General features: G+C 33.7%; 1 protein-coding gene across 5 annotated transcripts; it reads right to left on the reverse strand.

Annotated features, from left to right (window-relative positions):
- LOC108481949 (disease resistance protein RGA2-like) lies at positions 1 to 5,947 on the reverse strand. Of its 5 annotated transcripts, none has more exons than XM_053026130.1 (5): positions 5,380 to 5,947; positions 4,961 to 5,276; positions 1,464 to 4,871; positions 1,280 to 1,356; positions 1 to 369 (listed from the first exon to the last, which is right to left on the reverse strand). In XM_053026130.1, exons 3-4 carry the CDS (start codon positions 4,772 to 4,774, stop codon positions 1,329 to 1,331), a joined length of 3,339 nt encoding a protein of 1,112 aa, XP_052882090.1. In that variant the 5' UTR covers positions 4,775 to 4,871; positions 4,961 to 5,276; positions 5,380 to 5,947; the 3' UTR covers positions 1 to 369; positions 1,280 to 1,328. The 5 variants fall into 5 exon arrangements, with proteins under 5 accessions (XP_052882090.1, XP_052882091.1, XP_052882089.1 ...); XM_053026131.1 differs by having other exon boundaries at positions 5,355 to 5,947; XM_053026129.1 differs by having other exon boundaries at positions 1,464 to 5,276; positions 5,556 to 5,947.
- Positions 5,948 to 15,409: the final 9,462 nt, after the last annotated feature.

Below are 15,409 nucleotides of genomic sequence, written 5' to 3' on the forward strand. Positions count from 1 at the left end.
TTTTCTACGTGGTAAACCCCCTTAAAACAAAGGGTAAAACCACGGGACTTGACTATATTCAAAAGGTTTGTTACAAGATCACAATACAAAACCACAATAAAAAGCATACAACTCCAACAAAACTATTTGCTGAAAAGTAGATGATATCACCCAAATATGACTAACATTGAAAATGAAAAACCTAAAGATACAAAATCCATATGAAAAATCCAACCTTGCACAATCGAAATAGCCATTGTCCAAAAATCAGCTCAGACAGACATCAGATAAACCCCTGAATTGGTGAACTAAAGCTGTCTTTTATATTATAGCTCTTCAATGTCGAAAAGGAGAACCATTCACTCTGACTCCAGCCCTATCAGCATCTCCCTTCATATCCAAAGAGAATTCAGAAAGTTCATGAGTGGATACTGGAAAATTCATGGAACATAAGCAGTACTGGTTTTAACAAAAGGTTAAAACATGAAAATCCGTCCTTAAATTAGAAGCAAAAAAATAGCAGAAAGAAAGAATAAAGAAAGAAATATAAGAGACTTGTAGTTCCAAAAGAAATATAAGAGACTTGTAGTTCCAAACTAAATGAATGGTTTATGGAGTTATGTTATTCAATTTAGTTGTTCATTGCAAATGACTATATATAGAAAGAGACTTACCATATTCACTAAATCTTTATCAAATCAACACTTAAAAGCCAGTTTGTAAATTGCAAAGATAATCATATCATAGAATGAAGTGTCATAAATTGCATGAGAAGGAAATCAAAGTCTTGCAAGAAACTTCCTCATTGATCACAACTTAACATCAGTTCTTGAAAGGAGACACAAATGCAATGCAAGACAAGATACAAGCTTCTGATTAGAATCCAAAGAAAGGTGAATTTGTTGTCAATCACAAAAGAACCAATCACAATTGCAATTCAAAGCTGGTCTTTATTGGTTGCATGATCTATGATTCTCAAATACAAAAGAATAAAAGTTTGAAAATAAAAGAAATTTCCTAATAAAGCTAGTCGAAGTTATTCTCAAAGGTCATACACCACTTACCTTAAATATGTCACAATATGATTTGAGAAGTTTGTAAGAGAGGGCTGCAATGATATATTTTTGTAGGAAACACAAGAAGAAAAATATGATATCCATGAAACCTTTATCAAAATTTAAGTTAAAAATATGAGATATGAGAAAAGGGACTTATGATATCCATGGAATTTTTAATCAAGGCAAAATCTAAAGGCATCATATCTTAATTTTCTTGGAAAGGAAATAGAAGCACAACTTACTTTTGTGTCCACACATTCAATTCATAATTTGGTTCTCAAACTGATAGTCTCAAAAGTCTCCATCCATAAACTGAATACTGCAACATTATGCCACAAAAGCCAAAAAAAATTTAAAACAAGGCATTATATCAGACTAAATCAAGTAGCTTAGGATGAGAAGAACAAAGGGTATAACTGAACTTACCTCCGACGATTAATATATATACGTGGAATGTGGGAAATCTTGGACCATTCAGGGCCACTCTCCCTCTCACATCTTGTCTCTAATTGAGGACAATTTTCAATGTCAACCCTTACTAATTTGGAGAGGCTTCGCATAACATCTACAGGAGGCAGGTACATGAGCTTATTGCATGAATGGATTCTCAGATGCTTTAGAGAAGAGAGGTTTCCCAACCACTCTGGAAAGGCTTCTATTCCTTGAAACCCTTCTATCGTCAATTCTTGGAGGGCAGTGAAGAAATGAAGTTGGTGAGGAAGACACTGTAGCTTTTCCCAACCAATCAGTTTTAGAACTAGAAGGGAGGCACTGAGATATTGAATGGAACTGGGCCATGGGAATTCTTGCAACTCTTCTGAGAAACCACCGATAGTTAAATCTCTCAAGCAGTTAAGCCTACCAAGGCTGTCATCTTGAATCCATGTCCGATCAGGCAAATTTAATATACTTAGCCTGCAAAGGGAAACGTTGGATTGCAACATATTTGGTAGCAGACGACTCCATTCTTCTCCTACTTTCTTAAATTCTAATTCTGTGAGAGAAGAGGGTCCATCTAAACTTGGAATGGGCTTCAAATTAGGGCAATCACGTATCTTCAATTTTTTAAGGGATGACAGTGGTGCTTTTAGTGGAAAGCTCTCCAATTTGTCACAGCCATCAACTGATAGATTTTGAAGAGATGAAAGGATCGAACTTAAATTAGGACAATCTTCTAGAACTAATACTCTGAGACAAGTGGAGGTAGATAATCCATCTCCAATCTTGCTTAATTTTTCACAACTGGAAATGAGAAGCCCTTCAAGAGATGAACACCCTCCAGTAATTGGAAGAACTTCCAATTTGTCGCAATTATGAACTGACAGATATTGAAGAGAGGAAAATCCTTCCAAATTTGGGATCGAACTTAAATTAGGACAATAGTTTAAATGTAATTCTTTGAGACAAGTGGAGGTTGATAATCCGTCTCCAATCTTGCTTAATTTGTCACATAATGAAATGCGAAGCTTTTCAAGAGAATAACATTGTCCCGTTAGTGGAACACTTTTCAACAAGGGACAACCCCAAATCTTCAGCCGCTCCAAGCAAGGAAACATGATCGTCTTTGTTTCCGCCATTGCTGTCCATTCTTCTAGACTTTCCATCCTACTTAAGGTGAATTTTTTCAAGGCAGGAAACACCTTGATCACCTTATTCATACCATCAACACCTTCGTTGCAATAAAATTCATTACCCATGCGTTTCACTTTCTCCAGATTTCTCAACTTAAGATACTGGAGATTGTGCAATTGGCCCAGAGGTGGAAGACTTTCACAGTTGATGCCATTGAAAATGTTCAGCTCTATCAAATTGTTAAGCAAAAACAGATCAGTATTAGAATCACCAACAGGTCTTAACATCCATGAGGGAAAGCTTTCACCTCTGTAATCCCAAACAGTTAAGCTTTGCAAATTTGAGTGTGGTTGGAGGCCTTCCATCACTTCCTCACTGTTATAACCACCACTCCCACTATCACTCCCTTCAAAACCACCTTCCATCACTTCTTCACTGTTATAACCACTACTCCCACTGTCACACCTTTCAAAAGCAAATATAACCTTGCATAATTTTTCTTTACGGTGCAGATTTGCTCCATTAGCCTCTTGTTTGTCTCTAACATCCCCAAGGTGGCATATCTCCAGTTCTCCACGCAGTTCGTTTAGGGATCCTAACTCCTTAATCGAACGTCCCCTTTCTGATCCCACAAAAAATATGGGTAATGTTTGAAGACAAGTTAGCTTTCCAATATTAACTGGCTGAAGTTCTTTGCTATCAATATACAAGTGCTTCAAGCTTATCAAATTTTCCAATCCATCCGGAAGTGTGAGTCCCGGTAAATCCAAGAGCCTCAATGTTTGCAGATGGTAAAGTTTGGTTGTGGACTTAGGCAGTGCTTCGATATAAGTCCCTGAGATGTCCAAATACCTCAAGTGCTTTAATTCTCCAAGGGAATCTGGCAACTCACAAATATTAGCAGCATCAACAAGCTTCAGGACTCTTAATCTTGTGAAGCTTTTTGATAGTTTCTTGAACACATCAATCTCTGAAAACAACGAGTATAATTTCGGAGCAACCGCCGTAAAAATTTCTGGTAATGATTCCCCATTACACCCAACATTGAGATGACGGATATGAGAACACTCATTCGAGGCGAGGGTGGAATTATCTTGAAAAAACAAAGTATCAAACTTTGACACAGACAAAGATAAATCATGCACCGAGTCGTGCATCTTGAATGTGAGAATATTCCCAAATTTGTCCTTCTTGACATCTTGAAATAAGGAATTTGATAACAACTCATTCAAGTATTTGTCACCAATATCCACCATTGCCATAGAACTGCCAAGAAATCCTTCAGCCATCCACAGTTGCTTCAATTCCTCAGTTTCAAAGCAATAATCTTTAGGAAACATGGCACAGTACGCAAAACACTTCTTCAAAGATGGAGAAGGCAAGCGATCATAACTTAATTTTAACACACTTTCCACTTTTAACACACTTTCCGGTGAACCCCATACTCCACTTTTTTGAATTTCCAACCATGTGCGGCGACTCCTTTCTTTGCTCATTGTCCCTCCAATAACTTTAGCTAACAATGGCACACCTCGACACTGCTTAGCAATCTCCTTTCCAATAGGCTCTAAATCGTGAGACATTGGAGAGGGTGTCAATGCTAGTTGTTTAATTATGGACCAGCATTCTTCATCTTCTAGTCTTCGTGGTTGATGCCTTTGATCCGAAAGTGCTTGCACTGTTGATGCTACATCTTCTTTGCGTGTTGTCACAATAACTCCATTCCCGCCATTTGTACTGATTCCTTTCAGACAAAGCTTTAGATCCTCCCATTTCTTAACATCCCACACATCATCAAGTACAAGAAGATACTTGATCTGATATTTTTCTCCTTTGGCCTGTTCAATCTTCTCCTTGAGCTTCAGAATCATTGCATCCATATTTTCTGGCATTGAGGTATGTCTATCACCAGTAAGCTGTTCAAACATCGCCCCTAAAATCTTTTTGACATCAAAATGATCAGAAACACAGACCCAGGATTTGACATGAAAATGCCTTTTCACACGCAGATCATCATACACCAGCTTTGCCAATGCAGTTTTGCCAAGACCTGCCATACCTACTATAGGTACAACAGAAACAACCTGCTCATCTTTGGGATTGACTAACAGGTCAACCACCTTTGAGATATCATTTTCCCTTCCAACAATGGTCGAGTCATCCATGACAGACAACGTCTCCACATTTGATCTTCCAGGTACAGGAGACACATGTTCTGTAGCTCTCTGCTGAAGACTAAATGAACTGGCGTCTTTGTTAAGTCTATCCAGTTTTTCAAGGATGTCCGTAATTTTATTAGCCATCTTGAGACGAAATAAAATGGAATTGTTAGAAGAAAGAAAGTCGAGTACCTTCCTTCGAATTTGGTTCCGAATCTTCAGTTTCCTTCGTAGAATTTCATAGTCAAACTCATCAAGGACATCAGCGGCCTCATCAGCAACATCTTTGAGCCTCTGCAACCAAAGCTTCACTGGGTCCTTCTTTGTTTGCTTTTCCTCTGCATCTTGCAAGAAAGCTTCCATCAGTTCTAGTGAGTCACCCAGTCTTTTCAGCTCCTTCTTGAAATTCCATATACGGCTGATTTGGTTAGTGGCAATTGAATTCGCTTTAGACACCGCTTCTTCCAAAATAGCACCCAAAAGAATTTCTGCCATCTTTGCTTCTGATCTGAAAGGATTGAAATGTTAAGAAATAACTTGAAAAAAATATCATTGAAAATAAAGAAGAAAAGAAGAGATTTCAAACCCAGAAAATTAAAGCAACAAGATACCGAGTCCAGGAAACGAAATGGAGAGAAGAAATGAAAGATGAATTGCTTCAGTAAAATTGAATTGAAGTGAGTTTCGTGAATTAAATGACATTATTTTGGGATTTTTTAAAATTTCTTGTTTAGTTTATTGTATTATCTTCAAATATAATAATAACATTCATATATTAAAGAATTACGATGTATGGCTGTCTTGTCATATCATTGCAGCTTTAAATCCTTTTATAGCTGAGGAGATGTAATACAACAAAATATTATATAGTGTACTGGATAAGGATCAGATGCTAAAGCATAAAGAAAACAGTATTTAAAGTAAAAACATGACTGGTATTAGACATAAAGTAAACTGCTTTAATTATTAAAGCCATGATTCCCGGTAAATTGTTTTCAGCTGTTGGCATTTGAGTGGGGTAGCTGAGCACTGTCCAGGAAATCTTCACTGCAGCATGTCATTTCTTCATCTTGTATGGTCTTAGAACAGTCCTCCTTCTCTTTTGTTATCATGCTACAATGTCTTCTAAATGTCATCACTATACCTCTTGATTGATCACGTTATCTGTTTCAAAGTTTCTCTGACATTTATTTCGCTTAAAATATCAACCGAGTTATATAAAATTAAATTTATAATTTAATAAATTAAATAAATATTAAATTAAAAATAATCTAAATATATTTTAAATTATTTAAAAATAAAATGGATGAGTTTAAAATGGATTTGAGTTATCAATTTATAAATATGAGTAAATTTGAACAAAATTTTGGACTCATATTTTGAGTCGGGTTGCGCTTGGGCAAGTATAAAGCGTGTTAATATCATGTTTAAGTTCGACCTATGTCGATCCTATCATACATGTACTTTATGAGAGACGAATTCATGTCAATCCCGGCTTTTAACTGAATAACATTCTCTGCAATACTCGTTCCACAAATTATATCGAGTATGAGCTCGAGTAACACGAACCAAATAATAAAAAATAAAATTTTACTTACTTCCAGTTGGAAAGCTAGTTCTCTCTATAAAAATCGCTATAGATTGAAATTCTCCAAAAATAAAACTTATTCCCAAAAATAAAATTTATTCTATGTAAATAAATTTCATCTACTTTCTAGTAAAATAATGATAACTAAATAATTAATGAATTATGTTTTTAAGTCAACCAATGCTCTTTATTTACATGAGACGTACAAGAACCCTAGTTGAACAAGCCCTTAATAAATAATGTTATTTAAATAAAAATATACTCCCACTCTAATCGGAGTGAGGAGGAGCGGCAAACCCTTGTTAATATTATCAAGGTTGCAACCTTTTGTGTTCACACAAGGGTTAAGATAGGCTTATTGTATATTGGGTCTAATTATATGTGTTTATTTAACTTTTGGCTCAATATTTTATAATTTAGTCTAATTTAATAATTATTTTTATTTTCTAAAATAAATATTAATTAATTAATTAAATTAGTTTCTAAACTCAATTACTACTGCTAAAATCATAAAAACTTTCTTGTAATAGAATCAATAAGGAAATATATTTGATTCAACAAATCCATAATGACTAATTAATTTAAGAGTAAATTATACCAATAATCACTTAATTTTGATGTAGTTGGCAAAATAGTCAATGTTTCAATTCACACTCAACTTTCGAAAAATGACAAATCGGTCACTACTGTTACAGACGTAACAGAAAGTTGAGGTGGCCAATTAACTTGCCATGTTGCCATCCCACGTGGAAACAACAGTCTCTACAACATTCCTTATTAACTTGCAGTAGAAGAAGAAAAAGAATAAAGAAAAAATTCCCCACTCAGGTCGCCTTTGATTCATCAACGATAGCCTTTACACCATCCCCAATCTCTTACCTTACAAGAATCCAACGCTCTCCCTCTTCCCCACCATTCCTTTCCCTCTGCTAATTATTTCGTGTCTCTAGATCACTGAAAAAAGCAAACCATAAGAAAGCCATTTTTTAGGGGAAAATTTGAAATACGAAATCGGGAATCAACAAAACAATTTTACGCGATGTTGTGCGTGGACGGAGGGCTAATTGAAATCTTCTTCAACCAGAAACCTTGGAGCCCCTCGAGCAGAATACTCTCAACCTCTATTTATCAATTTATGAATGGCCCCCAGGCCTAAGTAATGATGGCTCCGGAGTTCTTGGACAATGGTGTCATTCACTTCTCACCTTCCAATTTCTACTGTAAAATGAGCCTATTAAAGGTAATTTTGGGGGGTTCGAAAGGGCCTTTCCCTATAATCTGTTGTATGTCGAGGGGATGAAATGTTGAGGGAGGTTGAAATTTATCCACAACAGCAGCAACTAAGGGAAAAAGATTAATAATATGGGGGAAAAAAAACCTAACTCAGCTTAATGGCGGTGCAAGTGGTGGTGGCTGGAGCACTTGTCGTCAATGTTGCTGGTTGGTTTATAGGGTCAGTTGCATTAGGACAGTTGGAGATTTTGAGAGGGATTTTACAGTCTCTTTTCTTCTTCTTCTTATTCTGTTATTAGGGTTTTTTTTTTAATTTCTTTTTAAATTGGGTAGGTTTCCACCATGGACATATCCAACGTGGCTAGTTAACTGGCCACGTCAGCTGTCTCATTAGGTCTGTAATAGAAAATGTTAGTGGATGACTGGTTTGTCACTTTTCGATAACGTTAGTGACCGATTTGTCATTTTTCAAAAATTGAGAGACTGAATTGAAACTAGAGTGACTATTTTGTCAGATGCATCAAAATTGAGTGACTGTTGGTGTAATTTACAATTAATTTAATTTAATTTTCAAGCTTCAATTATAATTAAATAATAATCCAAAAAACCTAAAATTAATTCTCAAATCATTTTCTGTACTTAGCGAAAAAAACATGTTCACTATAAATGGGTTTCATTTCTCTTACTTCATCATTTCTTTTCATTTCTATTCATTTGGTTCTACATGCAATTAATTTATCGTTTTAACAAGCTAAAAGAAAGAGCAATTAGACATATTTAATGAGGACTAAAATAATTTATAATTAAGTTTTAGCTTTTCACCTATTAATTATAAATTTATTTAGTCACGAATTCATTCCAAGAAAGTATTGTGATTAAGCTCACTTATTGCATACCATCAAAAGCTACTTAATAAGTATTCGTTCAATGATCTTGTCAAAAATATTTTACTCTCATAAGATAAAATTATTAATTAATTAATTAATTAGCTTTTTTACATTTTCATTGTATACAATTAGCATATGTAATTATTAATTAATTTTTACAAAATCTTCACATTCATTAATTATCTAATAATATTTATGGAAATTATATTTTAATACTTATTAAAAATGTAAATTAATTTTCCATAAATAATATATCTTATATTTTTCAATTAAGAAATTTCGTGGAAATATGGAAAATATACCTCTAATTTTTTAACTAAAAATATGCTTTCAATTATCAAAAAAGTACAATATAAAAAAATAAACCTAAATGTACTAAATGTACAAAACTCAAACCCCGAATATAAAAACCTTAACTTGGATACAAAGTTCTCTCCACGACTATCACGAAACTTTCTCTAAAACTCATCCTACGACTACATCTTATTGTCTCTTAATTGGCCCATCAAAATAGGGATACAATGACACCTTTGCATAGGTTAAGATTAGAGGTTTAATTATATTAAAATATCCTTGAAATAATCAAAGCTGGGAGACAGAACCATGCTAGGAGTCTAAAACGTGGCTACTGACTTAAAGAATACATTGTGTCGTCACGACATCCCATGCTTCCTCATCATGATGTTGCGCGTGTGTCGAGTGAGGAAATTCCAACAACAATTGTAGCATCCTATAGCTCAGGCCCGACGATCAAGTTGGATAAATAGTGTTACATTTTTAACCTTTTTGAAAATATAAATTATGACCCTAAAAGATATAGTAATAATATGTTAACTATAAACCAACCTACAAAGAAAATGATATATTTAATAATATATATATGTGGATAATGTAAGATCATATAATAATTATTTTTAAAGTTTACAAGTATAATATAATTGAAGTATAAATATAAATACATGTATTAATAATCACTTGATGTGTAACTAAATTATTATACCACAAATAAATTAAGAATTGAAATAAAAAATAAAATTATTATAGCATAAACTATGAGCTTGTACAAATCCAGACTATAAAATAGCAAACATATCTGAAGCTCACACATAACATAATTGAAACTTGAAAATCCACATATTTTAATTGCTTGGGGTGAGTTTCGAACTTGAATTAATCATTTATGTTTGAAATTAAATTAATCAATTAATTTTCTTTTTGTGGTATCAAAATTTTGGATGAAGAAATTTTTGGAGCAAAATTCGTGGCCTGACCCATGAAATAAATAATTGATTAAGTGACTCTATCCAAATTTTCATAGCAAGTGCTTAAGTATTACTATTTGGTAAGGTCAGGTGAATTAATAAGAGATATATCATTATGATAATCATCATTATCATTTACATTGTGAATGGAGGTCTAAACATAAAGGTGAGTCTAAAATGAATGAGCGATTAAGAAATATGGATGAGTTAGAAAAAAAAAATTTAATTTATATTTTAGATTAAATTCAACCTAGACAAATATAAATTATATTAATATTATAGATTGAGATCGTCTTTCACATGACCACCTCTAATAGGGATCTCATGAGTTAAATTTTAAGAGATTTTAATTAGTATGTAACTGATTAAAAATGCAGCCAAGGAAGATGGATATCTTGAATGTGGGATGTAATCTAATACATTGAACATCCTATAGAAATATAATCGGTGTTTTTTCACTCATATAAATATCAATTAAAAATTATGATAAACTTAATAATACATTATATCACCAATCAACTCAAAATAAAACACAATGATAGTAAGGAATCATTTACACGAGACGTAATATTTTATGTGGAAAACTTTTTTAAAACAAAGGGTAAAAACCACGAGATTAAAAAGTCGACGTAAAAGCTTCACTACTAAATTTTGTTACAAGATCACAATACAAAACCACAACAAAGAATATGCAACTCTAATAAAACAATCAGCAAAAAATTTCAAGTAAACTAAAGAGAAACAAGAAAACCTGAAGCTAAAATCCGTATGGAAAATCTAACTGTACACAATCAAGCATACTAACCATTGTCCAAAAATTAGCTCATACAGATATCGAATGAACCCCCAATCGAAGAGTTGATCAACATTGCATTGGTGAACCAAAGCTGTCTTTTAAATTATAGCTCTTCAATGTTGAAAAGGAGATAAATTCACTCTGACTCAAAGCCCTATCCGATTAGACTAAGGACATGTTTAAATTCATCTACTAATATGAGTTTTTCCGTATTATGATCTGATTACGTAATATCGTTTATTATTAGTTAAACTTTAGATAACCAGTGAGCCAATATTAGCTTTCATTTTGCTTTTCATGCAAAATCATTGAGGATAATATACAGGGATATTAATGTAATTTATGGATATTTTTATTAGACCAATTTGTTTGAAAAATGTAATTATATAAAACGAATATACTACACTTAAGATACCAAATCCAACAACTACTTAATGGATGAGAGCCTCCAATTGTTGATGTTAATGGTGTCAATATGGTTAATCCAAAAACTACATGGACCATCGAGGAGGATAAATTGGCTAACGAAAATTCGAGCACCCTTAATACCATCTTCAATGGCATAAGCCTCCAGAAGTTCAAGAGAATATCAAAATGTACTATTACTCTTGAAGTTTGTATCATACTAGAAATAAAACATAAAGGGTCATCTACTTTCAAACAATCCAATATATGGCATCATCTTCAAATAATAGTAGTAGCAGTAGTAGTAATGATGATGTTAAAATATGTTGTAATTCAATGTATTATTCGTAAATTTAAAATTTAGTCTTTATATTTTTATTTTTAGGAATTTAGTTCCTCTAATTTTCAGATTTTAAAATTCAAGTCTAATTGTTAACACTATTAACATTATTTTGCTAAATTTAGATTTATTACAATTGTAACACCCCTAACCTCCCTCCGTCGTCAGATTAGGGTCACGGGTATTACTCACACTTCATACAATTAATCAATCATAATTACACATATATACTAGCCATTAACAATATAGGGTCAAGTCACAAACAATCAAACCATATCATAATAAAATATTATACAATCGAATAATGATTCATGCTATGCAATGCTAAACTTGGTCTTTCATTGTCTACACTCTTATCGCTGTTTATACATTGCTAAACTTGGTCTTCCACTGTCTACACTCTTATCACTATTTATCCCTTCTAGAATGTCAAAATTTTGATACATACAAGACTATTCTAATATTAGCATTAAAGTATTAGTCTATGACCTGACCTTGTATATTATATTGTTAATGGCTAGTATATATATGCGTAATTATGATTGACTAATTGTATGAAGTGTTAGTAATACTCATGACCCTAATTCGATGACGGAGGGGGGTTAGGAGTTTACATTTAGTGGTATCAGAGCTATAAGTTTAGCCGATTCTAGGACTAAATCGAGCTCAAAATTGGGTCTAGAGGTATACGCCATAGTTGAGTCAAATTGAGTCAGGATTTGGATGTTGATATATTTGTTTTTTATTTTATAGTGTGAAAATTAAATTTTATGTGAAATTGAAATATGTAATATTGATGTATTCTAATTGTTTTAATTCCGTAGCTAACGTCATACTAGAATCCTTGACTAAAAAGGGGAAGGATAAAATCTACGTCGAATAGCTTAGAATCCACGGTTTGTATTTCTATAATATAAACCTAGTTATTAATTGTTGTATTTTGATTTAATGCATATGGTAAGTGGTTGAGGTGAGTATTTTGACACTTTGATGTTGAATTGAAATTATAGTTGATTTAAATGGATTGAATTGGTATATATATTATGATTGTATTGATTATTTAAATTGAAATGAATATATGTGTAAATGCAATAATGTGCAAATATGATAATTGGATATTGGTTGTATTTAAAAAGTGAATTGGAACCCTATTAACTGTATCGGGCTAAATCAGATATAGATGGCATGCCATAGGATAGGAAGAGTTTAGGGATTACTTCGACCTCGAGTCGATGAGGCACTGGATGCTAATTTGCTTCTATTTAATCGATGAAACATTGGGTGTCAATTTATATAGCGCTGGGCACAGTTATTACTTTAGATTTATCCGATGAGGCACTGGGTGCCAAATTGGTTTATTGGTTGGATCCATGTATCCGTCCGAGTCTGAGTTTTATTAATAGGGTTAATCAAATAATAAAGTTCTGTAATCGATATTGAATGATATTGTATGTGAATTGAAAATGAGATAGTGGTTTGAAACATTAAAAAAAAAGAGATATGTTATGATTAAATGAGATACATGAGTTATGTACTCATGAATTGAATATTGAATGGATAATGCATTGTATAAACAAATGTGGTTTGATATGTGAAAAGCTATTTATATAGCAAGTGTGTGAATTGGGACATTTGTTAAACAAATGAAATATGAGAGCATGTATAAATTGAATATGGTATGAAATGATATACTATTATGTATGAATTCAAAACGTTGGCATATGGTAGTTGTGATCTTAGACATTAATATGTGTTTATAATTCAATTTTGCATTTTGTATTCTCTTGTCTTTAAATGTTCAGATTATAGAAATATCACTGTGTTTTACTCAGCGTACGGTTTTGTTTTTCCCGTACGTAGGTTAGGTACTTTGATAAACATGTCAAATTGCATATTTTTTATGCTTAATTTGGTTTATTGATGAACCTGAATCTCGCTAATTAAGTGTTTTATGATTTAATTCTTGTCGGGATGCAATTGATCAAAAGCAAGTGAAAAGGGCCAAATTAGAAGAAAATTATTGGAATAGGCCAAAGCGAAAAGATGGAGCAAGCCAAGGACTAGTCATAAATTTGACTTTGTAAAAAGCCAAAATAGGAAATTCTATTTTAAGTTTATTTTAATTTTATTTATTTTAATTATTATTATTTTAGATTTTATATTAATTTTCTTAAGCTATTTTTAGTAAACCCTATCTATATAAATAGGGGTTTTAGTTCTTAGGAAATCATCCATTAATCAATTGTCTTTACATTCCTATTTCATTTTGGAATTCCATTATCCACTTTGTTTTCTTTTCTTAATTCAATTGAGCGAGAGATTATTTTGTCTTCTTTTTACAAAATTTGTCTAATTCTCTTTGCAATTTTTCCTATCCATTTCCACTACCTTTTCATATAATTTCTATCATTTCCATAACCTTCAAGCATGATTAAATTCATGCCACACTAAACCCTTTCACTTTAAGCGGTGTTGACCCCGTAAAAACCCGTGAGTTACGAACCCGAGCTGTTTAACTCCCAACTTTCGATATTTATTATTTCTCCGGATTAAGAGTATGACTTCGTCAACTCACAAAGTCAAGACAACACTAAGTCAAAAAAGACGTCGTTTGAGTTAGTGTGGCTAGACGTACAGTTGGAATTCCGAAAGGATCGATTGTCTAATTGGTCTTCCGTGAACACATTGGCATGCCAAGTGGGGATTGCTGTTTGGTTCCGTCAAGGGAAGTAGTAACCGGATTTAAATGTCTCAACGTTTGAGGACATTGGTTCGAGCTAGGCTCTTCTAGAACGCAAAGCTGCCGGAGTTCTAAATCATGAACGTTTCGTAGGTTGTTCGATCGGTAAGGGTTAGTTATAGGACGTTCCATAACTAATTTACACAAGGAAGAGTTGGTATCCGAGGCGTCCTTGGTAGCTATAACTAGCTTATCGAAAAAGAGGAGTTCACCTAATTTCGAGGAACGGGTCAAAGACGGGAAAACCCGTGCTTAAGGCTGAGCTAAGTTTTATTGATTTTCCTTTAAATTATTTTGTTATTTATTTTTATTTCATCTTTTTATTTTTATTTCATCTTTTACTTTTTACTTTTTACGTTTCCTTGTGTTTATTTCTGTGTTTCATATTTTATTTCCCCTAAACGTCATGGGCACGACAAGCGCCTGAACACTAATCTGGTCAAGAAACAAACAATTTTCAGTAATTCCGGTCTCGTAGGATCGACCCTACTCTATATTGCTTTAATTTGCAAACTAGGTGTAGGTTTATATTGGTGGAATCGACAGCCATCAGTTTTGGCGCCGTTCCCGGGGACCGCAACACTTACAATTGTTTAAATCGTCTTCATGACCAGATCTTCATCGAGAGATCTCGAATACGACCGGAGATCGAGAATCGCATGAAACACGACAAAAAGAGACAGAAGCTCTTAAACGTGCAAGTAAAATAGGAGTTGAGCTAGGACAATGAATCCTAGAATCCGACGTTGAAAAGTTGAGCGAAGCAATTTGTGCAGAGGCAATTCGACGTGGGAAACAAGTCGAAGAGGTTGAACTTGAGACCGAACCACTCTTTGAAACAAAAAACAACCTCGGTGAACTAGAAAGAATGGCAAACCGAACCATTCGTCAACTAGTCACTGCTCCCAACGAGTAAACACCGTTATGCATCAACTATCCAACCGGAGGAACCCCTTTTGAATTGAAGTCGAGCTTGATTCACCTTTTGCCCACTTTTCGAGGCTTGAAGAATGAAAATCCACACACTCACTTGAGAGAATTCCACATGGTCTGCTCAAGCATGAAACCCCAGGGAGTACCCGAAGATGAGATCAAACTTCGGGCCTTTCCTTTTTCTTTAGTTGATACAGCAAAAGAATGGTTATTTTACTTACCTCCCGGTTCTATCACAACGTGGGATGACTTATCTCGTGTATTTCTTGACAGATTCTTCTCAGCGTCACGAGCAGCCGAGCTTAGGAGGGACATAGTGGGAATTCGCCAATTGGAGAGTGAATCGCTCTACGACTACTAGGAGCGGTACAAAAAACTGTGTGCAAGTTGTCCTCAACATGGGTTGACCGAACAATCACTTCTTCAATATTTCTACGAGGGTTTGCTCCCTATGGAA

The sequence above is a fragment of the Gossypium arboreum genome, chromosome 1, assembly GCF_025698485.1.
Source record: "Gossypium arboreum isolate Shixiya-1 chromosome 1, ASM2569848v2, whole genome shotgun sequence".
NCBI lineage: Eukaryota > Viridiplantae > Streptophyta > Magnoliopsida > Malvales > Malvaceae > Gossypium > Gossypium arboreum.

Bases quoted from the DNA above. Each gene is read 5' to 3' on its own strand.
- LOC108481949 (XM_053026129.1), bottom strand. From the start codon at position 5,263: ATGGCAGAAATTCTTTTGGGTGCTATTTTGGAAGAAGCGGTGTCTAAA. The intron at 1,357-1,463 runs GTAAGTTCAGTT...ATAATGTTGCAG, and splicing joins ATATATATTAATCGTCGGAG to TATTCAGTTTATGGATGGAG.